The sequence below is a fragment of the Carassius gibelio genome, chromosome B6 (assembly GCF_023724105.1).
Source record: "Carassius gibelio isolate Cgi1373 ecotype wild population from Czech Republic chromosome B6, carGib1.2-hapl.c, whole genome shotgun sequence".
NCBI classification, from domain to species: Eukaryota; Metazoa; Chordata; class Actinopteri; order Cypriniformes; family Cyprinidae; genus Carassius; species Carassius gibelio.
This window is the reverse complement of record NC_068401.1, coordinates 3,062,274-3,076,352: the sequence shown is the minus strand read 5'-3', so window position 1 is coordinate 3,076,352 and position 14,079 is coordinate 3,062,274. Positions and strand designations below refer to the sequence as shown.

Genomic DNA, 14,079 nt, shown 5'->3' with positions numbered 1-14,079 from the left:
TGCAAAAAAGAATATTTAATAAAGAAATGCATTAGGAACAACAACTGAATGTACATGAAAAATGACCTCTCAGCTTTAATATAATTGTATAATTACAGATAATATTTTGTAATAACAGCATTAGTGGAAGCAACTGTTATCCAGTGACTCTTCTAGATTAGACTTCACAATAGAGATTTACAAAAATACAAGAGCCACAATAGAAACCTAACCTCTCTCAGGCTAAAAAAATGACTTTCTCTGCTAAACTCAGACTTCAGGACTTAAACCTGTCAATTAACCGTTACAACACACAGGACAAATGCAGTGTATGAAAATCCACAGGCTGCTATAAGCCCTCGTTTGCATCAGTGTGCAATGTGACGTGAGCAGGGAGGTGCGTGCAAAGGTGGCCGATTACTGAAGAAAGTGGAGAAAGTTCACATGGGCGGACTTGAAAGGTTTGCAGTGCAATTAATCACAAACCAGAAAAAAAGGGGATGTTTGCTGGGTGGCAGCCAGAGATTAATGCAAACTCCAGTCTTTCCACTGCAAATCATGGGCAGGGAAACCAAGGTTTGCTCAGAGATTCACACGCTGCGTGTTAGCTGACAGGCAGACCATGCGAGTAACCTGTAACATACTTCAAAGAATATCTACTAAATCTCTCTTAGAGGGCTTCTGTTAAACATCATCATTTATTTGACAGGCTTTTCTTAAAGTAACAGAAAGTAGCAGTGCAAAGCTGATACTACATTTTAACAGACACAGGAGTTTTTAAAAGAGTGCAAGTACACATCGGACATTTCCAAGCACGATTATGTCTTGGAACTTGCTTGCACCTTTCTTGGTTTCACTGTCATGCAAAACCCAGAAGTAGTCTCAGGAGATGTGCAGGAGGGCTTGTCGGTTCTCAGAGGTCGAGTTCACCATCGCTCTTAGACCGGATGGACGAACTGATAGACGAGTCTTTGTGAGACATCTGGCTTGCGGATGATGCCCTTTTTATAGTACTGCCGAATAGAGCGGCTGAGTTTGTCATAGTTCATAGCCGGACGGTTCTTCCTCAAACCCCAGAGACGCGCCACATGAGCCGAATCTTCGATTTTGAAGATCCCTGTGAAGACACACATCCCAAACACGTCCGTTATGGCATTAGGTAAGATGCTTTGCTTACACACCAAATAGCAGAGTGGTACTGAAATGTTTCTAGACAAGTATACTCAGGTCCAGCAATGCCATTGAAGAACAATTTCTGGTTCCTCAAAGACACTCCTTAAATGACCAGTTCTACAAAAAACCTGTTTTTCTTAGTGTGGAGAACATTTTAATACACCAAAGAACCTTTTTCCATTGTCACTCTTAAAAATAACGGTTTCAAAATAGGTTTTCGCAGCAATTCCATAGAAGCACTTGTCCATCTGTCATAGATTGAGTAACATTTTAAGAATAAAAAAAAAACACTATAAAGAACCTTTTGTGGAATATAAAGGTTTTTCATGGAGCCATTATTTTTTAAGAATGCATCTTGGAAATACCTCAGCAAACTTTCATCTAAATGTTCATGGAAAGTGTGGCCTAATTTGAACCGACCGTGGGCATCCATTATTGTGCAGGAGAGCTGTCATGTCCTCACCTTTCTCTTTATTCAGCCAGCGGATGCAGCGTCCGTAACTGTGAGGTTTGAGCAGGAGTTCTCTGAGGAACTGCCACAGATGGATCGGCTGACCAGAACAAGACGAATCCGCTTCAGACCACAGCTCTTCACCTTCTGTGAGACAACACACACACACACACACGCACACGTATGACATTATAGTTACATTTCAGGTAATAAGACATAATAAAAAACAAAATGTAGTCAGAATAGATCATAGCCAGAGCTACCCTTTTTATAAAAAAATGCATTTATATCTAGACTACAAGCATGTGACAGAGCTCAAAAAACAATAAGAGTGTCTGTTCTGAAAAAACAAAGTTTGCGGGACAGAAGGAGTGAAAGTGCAATTTTAAAAAAATATAAATCAACATGTATCATGGACCAGTGTTATTATTATATATAATATTATAGTATTTATTCATATTTTGAACTAGCTTTATTTTTAGAGTTTTAGTAACGTACTAATGTAATTTAGTAATTAAATCATCATCATCATCATCATCATGGTCGTCTCTATTTTTTCTATTTAGCTTTATTATTGTTTTTTTTAATTAAGTAACAAAAACAGTTACTAATAGTTTTAGTTGGAGTTAACAATAATAAGACTTCCATGGAAATTAAATGGTATATGTATATTGTAAGCATCCGTATCATGACATTGCCAGAATATTTATACAAGTTTACAAATGTCAATGAAAATTCTTTATGGAAAATGTCCCAGGATAACCTCTGTTGTTTATTGGCATTAATTGATCTGATCTGAACAGGTTAATCATTAGCTGACAATGACAGTCCTCTGCTTTCACTAGCACTATGCTCTGTGTGTGGTCTGTTTGTAAGGGAATGCCATGGTATTTTTCTGTATATTGGTATCATCTGATCTGTGGTGTTTCTGTGACATACCTCTCATCCTGGTCTCTCCACCTGAACATCTTTCCTTCATCCAAGCAGCTGAATGCACAAAGAGAGAGAGAACTGCAGCATGAATACACATGCATGCAAACATTCTGCTTACAGGACTGAGTTAAGACTGCATTATATAATACCGTTTCTCAAAATGGAATTAAATTGGAATAGAATTAAATAACAGAGCTGGTGAAAGTTGTTTTTAATAATGAAATAATCAAGAAATCATATTTTTCATTTTGAATTACCTGTAATTATATCATTAAGAAATGCATTGCACATACAGTATAAGATAATAAATAGTTGTTATTATTATCATAAAAATAGCAAAAGATATTTATTAATATTTTGACTGCTTTTGTACATTCACATAATGTTCTTAGGATTTTTTGTTTACTTTTTAGTGATTTTATTATGTGTTGTTTTGAATTTGATTACTTTTTAAGTATTTCTATTCATGTTTAACTTATTTCATTTCAGATTTAGTTCTAGAACATTAAAAAAAAAATAGAACATTTCTCATTTTCATTTAATGTTTTTAAGTTGAAAGTTTTTAGCCTATTTTTTTCAATTACTGAAAACAATTTTGAATAGTTTTAGGTTTGTTAACAATAACAACACGGTCACCATGCTTTATTTTTTTTATCGTATTTTAATACGTTTCCTGCCATTCGAAATCTGATTCAACTTCCTGTTTGGCTAATTCAATTCAAATTCACACTGATTAAATGAAAGGGACTGAATTCTTAAATTCTGGATTATGCACAGCCCTAAATTCAAACAGTCATTTGCATGTGCTTTTCATCAGACTATTTGTATTTGACCTGATTTCCAGATATCCAGATGTGCATGTAAAGTTTCGCTGCACTGAGGCGAACGCTGTCGGAAGTCTTCCTCGCTCATGGAGCATAAATCTTTGCCATCCAGGTCCTGGAAGGCCTTCCCCACCTGCGGGAGCCTGTAGAGATGCTCCGTCCACAACAGCCACTTCTGAACGTTCCCACAATTCCACTCCATCGGGTCTGAAAGATCAGATCAGATAAGTGTTCAGTCTGGAGAGCTCAGCCATCTCTGACAAAACACACTGTTGGCATTCAGAGCTGTTTGGACTGATTCCAAAAGTCTTAGTGACGGAGAGCGCCATTCAGAAGAGCAAACAGCGGGGATGGGTGTTTACGTAAGGTGGTGTGACTAAATAAAGACGCAGAATTTAGCATGATACCACAAATTGCATGAACGTGCTTGTAAAATAGGGACAAATCGATAAATCAGTTATGAGCTCAGACAATTATGAGCTATTTTAAGATGCACAGGTATTTGAAAACAATACGTATTTGAATGTTTGCAGCTCATCATCGTTATACGGGAGGGGTTCGAATGTCCTAAAGGAAAGCTCTCAGCACATTAGTGAAACTCCGGTGGATTAGGCAGATCCTGGTCTATGTGCTTTCAGCTGCCTTCAGGGCTGCGGGAGTCAAAGGCCTTTTCTAACAGTTTCATTATGACTGTTTGCTCGGCTCAATCATAACTCAGATCTGTCTGTCACTCACATTGAACAGGAGTGATGAATGGCGAGTTGTTCATTTGAATAAACGTCATGATAATATCAGCACGGTGTGTTTTACTGCGGAGGCTGTGAACGAGACGTGTCATGAGTGTGTTACTAAGTGTTTTTTATCTGTCAACACATTCGGAATGTATTTTACTGAAATATTTGACCTTAATATATGTGAATATGCATGATATACTGGCATATCGAATTATAATCTGTAATGTAATGTAAGCAAAATTTGAATTTATAACAGTTTAATATTGTCTAAACATTATTTGTATGTATCTGGCATCAATAAATGACTTTTATCATGTCTTTGTTATATATTATTAAAGCTGCTTATCTTATTTTGCAGTTTAAGATTGTAAAATCGTATCTTATCTTTTGCCTAAACATCTTTAATTTTGAGGAATATTTAACATAAATATTAAACAGTAAATACATGGAATGAAAGGGACAAATATTTTCTACTCATTGTAGATTTTGGCAACAAAAAGACCAATATATAAACATTTTATTGTTTTATAAACATTTAACAATTTATTGTGATATTTTATTTTACTATATTAATATTTATTAAATATATAAATATTTATACATCTTATTATCTTTATTAATTAAAATAATATTCGATTAATGTTTTCTTTGAAATGTGTGTCATTTTAAATGTATCTAATAATTTAAAAGGTAATATTTAATCATTTGAATAGTTAATTAATTTAATTGAAATAATATTTATATTTTCATATATATATATATATATATATATATATATATATATATATATATATATATACATATATGAAATTTTAATAATTATGTTATTATATTATATTTTATTATTTTAACAATTGTTTAAAAGTTGATTCATTTAATTTAAATAATATTCATATTTTGATATAAGTGACCCTTGACCACAAAACCTCAAGTCTTAAGTCGCAAGTCCCAATAGCCAATAATATGGGTCAAAATTATCGATTTTTTCTTTTATGCCAAAAATCATATTAAGAAAGATCATGTTCCATGAAGATATTTTGTACATTTCCTACCATAAATATACCCAAACTTAATTTTTGATAAGTAATATGCATTGCTAAGGACTTCATTTGGACAACTTTAAAGGTGATTTTCTCAATATTTAGATTTTTTGCTCCCTAATTGGAAAGATTAGAATGAATACCTGGTGTGATGTTGAGAAGTTTGCAAGCGGTCTCGATGTCCTTCAGAACTTCTCCCACTACCAGGCTCTGCACCTGTTCTAAAGATCTCTCCTCCACCTGTTCCTCCAGAGTAGGAGACAGCGGCGAGGCTCCCAGCCCGGGGCTGTCGATCACCGGACACTGCTCCGGCTCCTGACACGGCTCCAGTCTGGGCCCGACGCCTGTGGATGTGGACGAATCCGACACCCTCACCAGCCAGGCAGCATCCTCGGTGAACAGCATGTCAAAGCAGGACAGATAAAGTCCCGGATGTCCTCGGTCCAAGCCGTCAAGACGGGGTTTGTGGTCGATCATCTCCAACCCATCTTCTCGCTTGAGAAGGGCCAGCGAGCTCTCGGTGAAGCCTGTGGAGTGCGGCGGCTGAAGAACAGCGCTGTCTGACTGGATTCGGACAGGACTGGCCATTATCTCCTGCAGAAATCAAAGAGAAGAGTTGTCATTAAACCATACACCTCGATATTATACGATTGCATGTCTATGTAGTGTGTGAAAGAGACGCCGTACACCAGAACACTCAGCAAACCGCTGGTTCTTGAAGGTTTTGGTGCTTCATAGCCAAGCAACTCATCCAACCCAAAGAAAACTCTGAGCCTAAGTGATGCTGTTTCTGTTTTTAAGGCTTTCAGGATGAATGGGAGTGAACGCAGAAAGTCAGTGCAGCATGGGGGAAGCAAACTGGATTTGACTGAGTCACTTACTCATGGGTCACTTGTACAGAATGGTGACTGACACTGAAACAGAGCAACGGTTTGGAGGACTGCTTTCAAGGTGCCGTCCCCGGTCTCCTGTCTCCTGTGTCAGCATGAGTTTTTAATCAAATCGTAAAGAGGAAAAGATGCATCAGATGTAAGATGACAGCAGAGGCGGGGCGGGAGCTGATATCTATCTCCAGTGGCCAGAAGGTAAAGACACAAAAGGTGGGAAGATTGCTTGAAGGAAAGAGCAGCTCGGGTTATAAGTTCACTGGAAGATCATTATGCTTCGGAAGCACGAATAGCCACAAGGAAACATCTTTTTAAACTGCCGACTGAAAACAAGAGTTTCCTAAACAGTTTGTCTTGAAACAGTCATCTACAAAAGCGAAATATGCCTTAAAGTGAAATGCAAGAGATATTGCAGGAAAAACAAGCAAAGAGAACAAAGATGACAAGCTGTTTTGGTCGCATCAACACATGTGGTGTCAAAAAACAGGGATGATATTGTTAACTAAAACTAAAACTGTTAAAAACTGTTTTCAGCTATTGAAATAAAGCTGTACAAATGTATATATTTTAGTTTCAATTAATATTAAAACAATATTTTAATATGTAAAAAAACATTTATTCATTTATTAAATAAAATGTATTTTTTGTTCATATAAAATAGCTCAAACTAAAATAGATGATAAATTAACTAATTAGAAATGTCAAAAGCAAACAATATCTAAGGAATATAGTTTTCAGTAATTAAAAAAAAAAAATAAATAAATATAAACAGTAAATGAAAAACTAATTTAAATTAGAAATATTGTTGCAAATAAATGTTAAAAATCTATTTAAATAATCAATTTAAATGATCAAAACTTGAAAATAAATCAAATGATTAATAAACTGTACTATATTTTTTGAGTGGTTCTTTCTACAATCATGCAAATGCGCTGAAGCTGAACCTTTCCTGAAAAAAAAATAAGCTGTTCTTTGAATGAAGGCTGTGTAATTTTAAAATATGTCTTGGGGCATCTAAGAAACTACTCTGAGGAATGCAAGAAAGCTGTAAAATATTCCCTGTGACAGACACAATGAGCATCATAAATCATGAAGGTCTTGTCAGGGCCTCTACATTACATGAAGAACATCACAGGCAGCCAATGAGAACAAAGCTTGCTTTGGTCAAGCGACTACAACTATAAGTGTTCAAATGTCACAGTTGCATTTGTAAAAGCAGAAACCGATGGTTCACAAGTATTTCTTTATTTATTTTCTCCAGTCTTAAAGGGACAGTTCACTCAAAAATGACTTGATGAAGTCACACAGGTTTGGATCAGCATGAGTAAATGACCAGCTCTCTGGTTTCTGTGTCTTCTTAGACACACAGACGTTTTATTACTAGCCATAAAAGTTTCACATATAGACCATGTGAGGGTATTTTTGGGGCGGCCTCCTCTCTTCATAAGTAAATGCGGGTGTAATAGTTTGATTTTAAGTTCACGGCACAGATGGAGAGTAAGACGTTCTTGTCGGTAATCTGTTGTCATTAGAGCGTATGTCTACAGGACATTCCCCATCTACCACATGTTCTTGGACATCCTCCGTTTGTTTGGACACACCACTGCCGTCATTCATAAAATGGTGAGATCGCTCCACACCCAGCGATAGCGGAGGAAAAGAGGTATAAAAAGAAAACAATCATTCAGCTTATAAAGGATGGATTATTATGGCTTAAACCTTTTATTGTGTCTCTCAGTTGACTTTTACCTCATTTTTAAAAAGCTTTCAAAACATGACCTTTTAAATTCAACTCTATAATACATTTAAACCACAAATATTAATCTTTGCATTTTCAATTTTTTCGCCGGTCTTGTCTAATTTATATTGTGGAAACTGCAGTTATTTCACAGTAGTTAATGCATTGACTAACAGCTAACAATACATTTAGTACTCATCAAGCTTCTTTTTAAACAATACTTTATTTCAAGGGTTTTGCTAAACATAGAACAAACAGACAAGAGTGTCTCAGACAACACACACAAATGGAAAAAGAAGAAGAAAGGAAATCAAGTAAATAATAACAATAATGTTTAAATAAAATAAGTATTAAGCTTTTTAAAGGCTTATTAATGAAAATATAACAAGTATTTTTCATTGTAGGTTCATGCTAACTAATGTTAAGAATTGATTACAATTTCTACTATTTTAATTTAATTAAAAAAAATTACAATAATAACAAATTAATTAAGCACATTTTTTGATTTATTTTTTGTTTTATGAAAAGATCATTTTATTTATTTTTTATTCCAGGACGTATGACAACCATAAATTTCATTTGTCAAGACTTCAAGTAGTAAAACGTGTCAAAACTGCACTGCTGCTGCTGCATGCATCACGCTGGACGCGGCGATGGAATGGCAGAGGGTCAGAGGTCAAACCATTTGTCTCTCGCTCTTTCACATCTCTGTATGCAAACACAAACGGAGGCCCCGGCCCGTATCTTTGAAGCTGGCCTGGAGTAAACCCTAAAGGAAATGAAGTTATCCTTCAAGGAATCCCCGTCCTCATCTCCAAACGCCTGCTGCTTTCACACACCCCTCCCTCTCCTCTCCAAAGAAAAAGCTGGAGCGTGCTTTTGGAGCCGGCTTAGTTTCATGTCTGTAACCTAGTGTCCACTGTTGCTTGCAACAGCTTGTGATAAGCCCATTAGACAGGCACATTTAGTCATATTGACGCTGGCCAGTGGAGAAAAAGCAGTGGTGAGGAGATGCAAACACGCTCCCCAGGCGCGGGATTAGGCCCATGACTGATCCTTAAATGAGTTTGGTTAAAGACTCTAAAATTCATTTTGGAAGGGTTAAGAGACGCTCCATTTGCCAGGTCAGCAGCATTCAGTGCTAAATAACCACTGTTTGTCAGTGTTTCACACCAGAAGACACAACACTGGCCCTTCCCAGCAGTCACACTATACACCTGCTGTATTCATGAGTGGTGCTCTTCTCTAAAAAGCATACAGGAAAGGAAATAAATGATAATAATAAAAGGTATGGTTTTTTATCATATTGCAGTGATTAAAAAAGAAATTAAAGTGATTAAAAAAAAAAAAATTCTTTAATTATCATAGAAATCTATAAATAGCCTAAAATAGACTTCAGTTATTGTGATTCATTTATGCATGATGCACACAGAAGAGAAAATAAATTATAAAAAACTTAAGAAAGAAAGAATGATTTATGAATGATGTACTTGTTTTAAAATCATGCAGGAAAGAAAATAAAATATTTTATATTTGCATTGTGACATAATTTTCTTATTAATTAAACAGAGTACCTAGTTAGGATACATTTTTCTTCTAGTTCTTCTAATTTTCTTTTGTGTTGGTATCTCTCCCAGGATAGTAACCAGCATGGCTCAGTTCAATAGCAAAACATTACCTATTAATAACGAGTCTCACCGCTCGATGAGTCTATTAGGTTGTGTACAAGTGTGCACATGCTGTGCTCAAAGCAAACGTTTCTTACTGGAATAAATGCTCCGTTGACTGCAGGGTTTTAATAACAGCTGCGCAATACTCAGCTTGTTCACATCATAAGGACATAAAAGATTTGGCAATCATTACAAGCAATTAGTGCAGTGGCTCTCCCACCATATGACTGAGCTCCAGTGATGTGTCGCACAACGACTGGCTGATTCTGAAAAACCATCAGCAGAACCAATAAAAACATTATCAAGGTCAAAATGCTGGCTACAAATGCTCATATCCACATAAAGTGGCCCCCAAATTTAGAGTCTTATATAGCACACATAAAATTGACTAAACATCAAACTGAGCTTCCCTTATGAAAGGAAAATATATTTAGAAATAGATTTCTTAAAATATATTGTGATATATTGTAATATATTATTGTCCCTTTTTATTTTCTAATATTTTGTATATTTGAATACATTTAATAATATATTGATGATACATATATTATATAATATATTGCAAAATATACAAATGATTGCCGCTTTCAATATATTGCAATATATTGGAAAAAAAAAAAATATATATAAGAATATATATGCCCAATATATTACATGATATTTTCCAGTATACTGCAATATATTTTTGTTTCATAAGGGTTAACCCTGGGTTATTTTTTTAAATTATTCATGGCTTTACTCCAAATAAAACCAAAAACCATGGTTATAACAGTAACCATATTGACCAAAATTTAACCATGGTTTTATTAAACTAACCATTGTTTAACCTTGGTATTTGTAGTAAAACTGTGGTTATACAAATGGTAAGCAGTCTCCCAAAAAACAATTAACTTACTATATTTTTACTATAATAAAACCATTGTTAATTTTGAATTTTGATTACTTTCGTTAACCCTGGGTCATTTCAAGCCCTGCTCGTGATTCACGGTTCACACTGCTCTTTTGTTTTATTGACATGGGTATAGACCTACATAAGATGACTGTACATAATTAAAACCGGGTTAATGTTCTTATTTACATATTTGCGGTGTAAGTGTAATTGATTGGACAAACACAGCATGCTACATGTTTAGCTACATCTACCAATGGACGTAATCATATTACATAGCTACTGCCCTTTCAAGTTTTCCTCGAATATGGGATGTTCTGTTTAGCTGGGGTTAAAAGCAGATAACCCAGGGTTAAGTTAAGTTCAGTCAGTGACACTGACGTCGCAAATATGCAAATAAGAAGGTTAACACTGAGTTTAGGAACTTACAGTGTACAAGTTTATTGATACCCAAGATTAAGTGTTAACCGCGGGGTAAATTATGAACACTATGAAACGTGAATCAAGATAACTCAGGATTATTTTTACCTGGCATTAGAATGACCCAGGGTAACCAGGCCCTATTTCAAGTGTGAAAAGCCCATGTCAAAACCATAAGACATCTGACATTTAAATGTGTTTTAAGTGTCTAAAGTGTTTCTGAGCCATAATATATTTTTATAATATATTTTATGTCACAGCCTATAGGCTATATGAATGTTCATATTATTGTTTCATGTACAAACTCAGATTGGAATTATTGGGCCACAATAGTAAGGAAATTATGGTTTTAAAGATTAGAGATGCTGTGGCACATCTTTCACTGATTTATAATGAAAATGCAAATTTGTTGCATTGTTCTGTGACACTATAAGTCCACCATCTATCCTGTAAGACTGTAAAAACATTGAATTTTGTCATCGTTTCTTTACACACAACCCACACAGCTGTTTGAACAAAAACTGGCATGGCTTGGTAATATGCAAAGTCCCATATTAAGTCACTCAACCGCTGAGAGCCGCCTTTGATAAGTATCTCTGATTCATTCTGGAAGCTTTAAGATCAAGTGGAATCGTACGGGGGATTTCTTCATTACTCAACATCCAGAGCAGGTGTGATGTACCTGCGCCAAGTTTTCTCAGACAATTGTCTGATTTAGGTTATCTACAATCTCGCTTGAAGCAAAAGACTAGAATCAAATGTCTCATTTTTAAAAGAATAGCTCACTTAAAAATAAAGAAAACTCTGTCATTTGCGTGTTGTCCCAAAACCGTAATTTTGTATTTGAGCAACTGTTTTCCACATAACAAAGGCAAATTGTAATTTTACCGTCAAGCTTAAGAAATGACAAAGAATCAATAAAATACTGCAAAATCAAATGTAATATATATATATATATATATATATATATATATATATATATATAATTTTTTGCAGCGTAAAAGTAGGCTAGCTTATGCAATGCATGTACTATATTTTAAGTTATATATGGACTCTTATGTGTGTTTTTTTTTTAAACAAAAGATAATAAAAATTAGAAGTCATGCAAGTCTGGAACATGATATTTTTGATCCATTGCTTTAAGGAAAAGTTGACATTTGCTATAAGCTAACTCACTCAACAAAACTCAATAATCAGTTTAGTCCTAGTCACTCAATACAATGTTACATTACAGTGTAGTCACAATACCGTGCTTAGCCTCAGTGGAAATCAATAGAAACTTTACTTTTGCCTTTGGGAATTGAGCTCTTTTCTTCTTCTGAAGGATTTGGATGAGAGCCAAAGCACAAGTCACTTGCACTTTTCCCTTCAGGGGAAAAAAACAGTCATTTGTGGTTTGCTGGTGGTGTTCTGGAGGCCAGCCAGATGACATTCGAAAACCTAAGAGCTTTACACCTTCTAATTTTTGAGACGAGTTCCCTTTATCTATCTAAATCGCATGTGAGCGACAGGTGAACTGTGTGTTTCTTGAGATTCTTGAGAACAGGTGCATTTAGAATCATCTGAATTCATATCAGCCTCTGTCAATGACATGAGCTGGTGATAAGGCCGATTGCTTGGTTCCCTGGAGAACTTAAATACGTATATTTATGAATGCATTTGTGTGTTTTGCCACACAAAAACTGCATTACCGGTCAAATGTTTGGACATGCCTACTCCTTTATTATGACCAATTTCTTCATTTGACAAGAATAGTAAAGTCATGTGCAATTAGACTTTTTCGCATGCAATTGTAATTGTTTTGCATAATTGTTTTATTATTTTGTATTCATTTATAGCCACAATTTAGGTGTAGCCAAAATGAATTCAAAGCACTCAAGCGTTTGCAAAAATATGTTGTTGTACTAACATTGCCATTAAGCTATTAAAATGTTAAAACACTAAAAAAAATGTAAAATAAAATAATTTTCTTTATTATGTGAATGTTTAACGCAAAGTTAAAGGGGAACGTTTTATTTTATTATTTTGCAAACATTATAGGAACATTACTTTTGAATATTCTCTAAACCACCATAGACAAATATCCCAAATGTTTCAGAAAAACATTCCACAAACAATGCATAAATAATATTTTTTATTACTTATGGTTTGAAGATGTTATAACTTTGAACAGATGTTGTATTAACATTACTAGAATGAATATTTGTTCATAATGTTGAGATCATGTTCACTGTTAGCTGGGTTTGCAGAAGGTTTTTAAAGTCAGAAATTCAGTCAGATGTGTCTGAAACTGTTGACTGGTGATGCACACTACAAAATATTTGCTTTTCCTTATAAATACAGATAAAAATAGCAATAACAGGTTTGTTGTCCTTGAAATTGGGTTGATAGGAGGTAGCTGTGCAGACTTACCTGTCCAGGTGAACACAGTGTTGGAGGTACGATCAGGAAGGCCTCTGCTTGATTCCGTTGGTTTCTGCTTGTTTCTCAAATGTGGGTCTGATTCTAGGCCTCCTACAGACTCAACAGGGAACGCGACACGCTGGAATTGTGCAGTGCCACATTACTAACCTCAATGACTAATACTGCTAGTTACAAGAGCGTGTGTGTGTGTGTGAGTGAGTGAGTGAGTGAGTGAGTGCACCTGATGTGGGTGTGCTCAAGACTTCAAGTAAGAGTTAGTGAAGGAATGCCTGCTTCATTGACTCCCGTCGCACTTTTATACACAGGCCATATTAAGTTGTGTAAACATTGTCTCAGAGCCCCATTCCCAGCCTGAAGGCGTTTGACATGCCAGGCCGTTGTTGTGGACCACTAACCCCCACCCTCACAGGAGGAAAGACACAGTTACCAGAGGAACTGCCTGATTAAATGTCTGACATCCGGTTTTTAATCTTAAATGACAATAGTTCTGAGAAATATGATCGGGGTAAATATGGCAAGATGGCCTAGATGTTTAGTGAATTTTTATTTTATTTCGGTCTATAGTTTTTATTTATTTATTTGTTTTATTATTGGTGCATGTGCACAAAATCATAGAACCAAAAGAAAGAAAGAAGTTTTATAGAATACGTCTCTGCAAAATATAGAAAACATTGTATGTGGAGTATATACAAATTGGTCATAAATAAAAATGTCACACCAGAATAAATGAAAATATCACACCATAATCTTTTTCATAAAGAAAATTATGTACATTTTAACAATTTAATCAGTAAATTTATTTATGCCAAATATAATTCATTTTCATGATGCTTTTTCTAAATATGAAGAAGCAAATCTGTTAGAAGGATGCATATGTGTAAAAAAACATGCCTTCTTTTAATGTTGTATTTATCTAT

The 14,079-nt window shown here is 35.1% G+C and overlaps 1 protein-coding gene across 1 annotated transcript; it reads right to left on the bottom strand.

Moving 5' to 3' along the window:
- On the bottom strand, positions 1-13,364 carry LOC127960046 (SAM pointed domain-containing Ets transcription factor-like). Its single transcript, XM_052559589.1, has 6 exons — positions 13,151-13,364; positions 5,278-5,728; positions 3,370-3,567; positions 2,543-2,590; positions 1,616-1,750; positions 1-1,096 (listed from the first exon to the last, which is right to left on the bottom strand). The coding sequence occupies exons 2-6, from the start codon at positions 5,720-5,722 to the stop codon at positions 918-920; spliced, it is 1,005 nt and encodes a 334-aa protein (XP_052415549.1). The 5' UTR covers positions 5,723-5,728; positions 13,151-13,364; the 3' UTR covers positions 1-917.
- Between the last annotated feature and the right edge of the window lie 715 nt (positions 13,365-14,079).

Coding starts and splice junctions, on each gene's coding strand:
- LOC127960046 (XM_052559589.1), bottom strand. CDS start 5,722: ATGGCCAGTCCTGTCCGAATCCAGTCAGACAGCGCTGTTCTTCAGCCG. Junction 1,751..2,542: donor TGGAGAGACCAGGATGAGAG/GTATGTCACAGA, acceptor GTTGTCTCACAG/AAGGTGAAGAGCTGTGGTCT. Junction 1,097..1,615: donor CTGGCTGAATAAAGAGAAAG/GTGAGGACATGA, acceptor GTGTCTTCACAG/GGATCTTCAAAATCGAAGAT.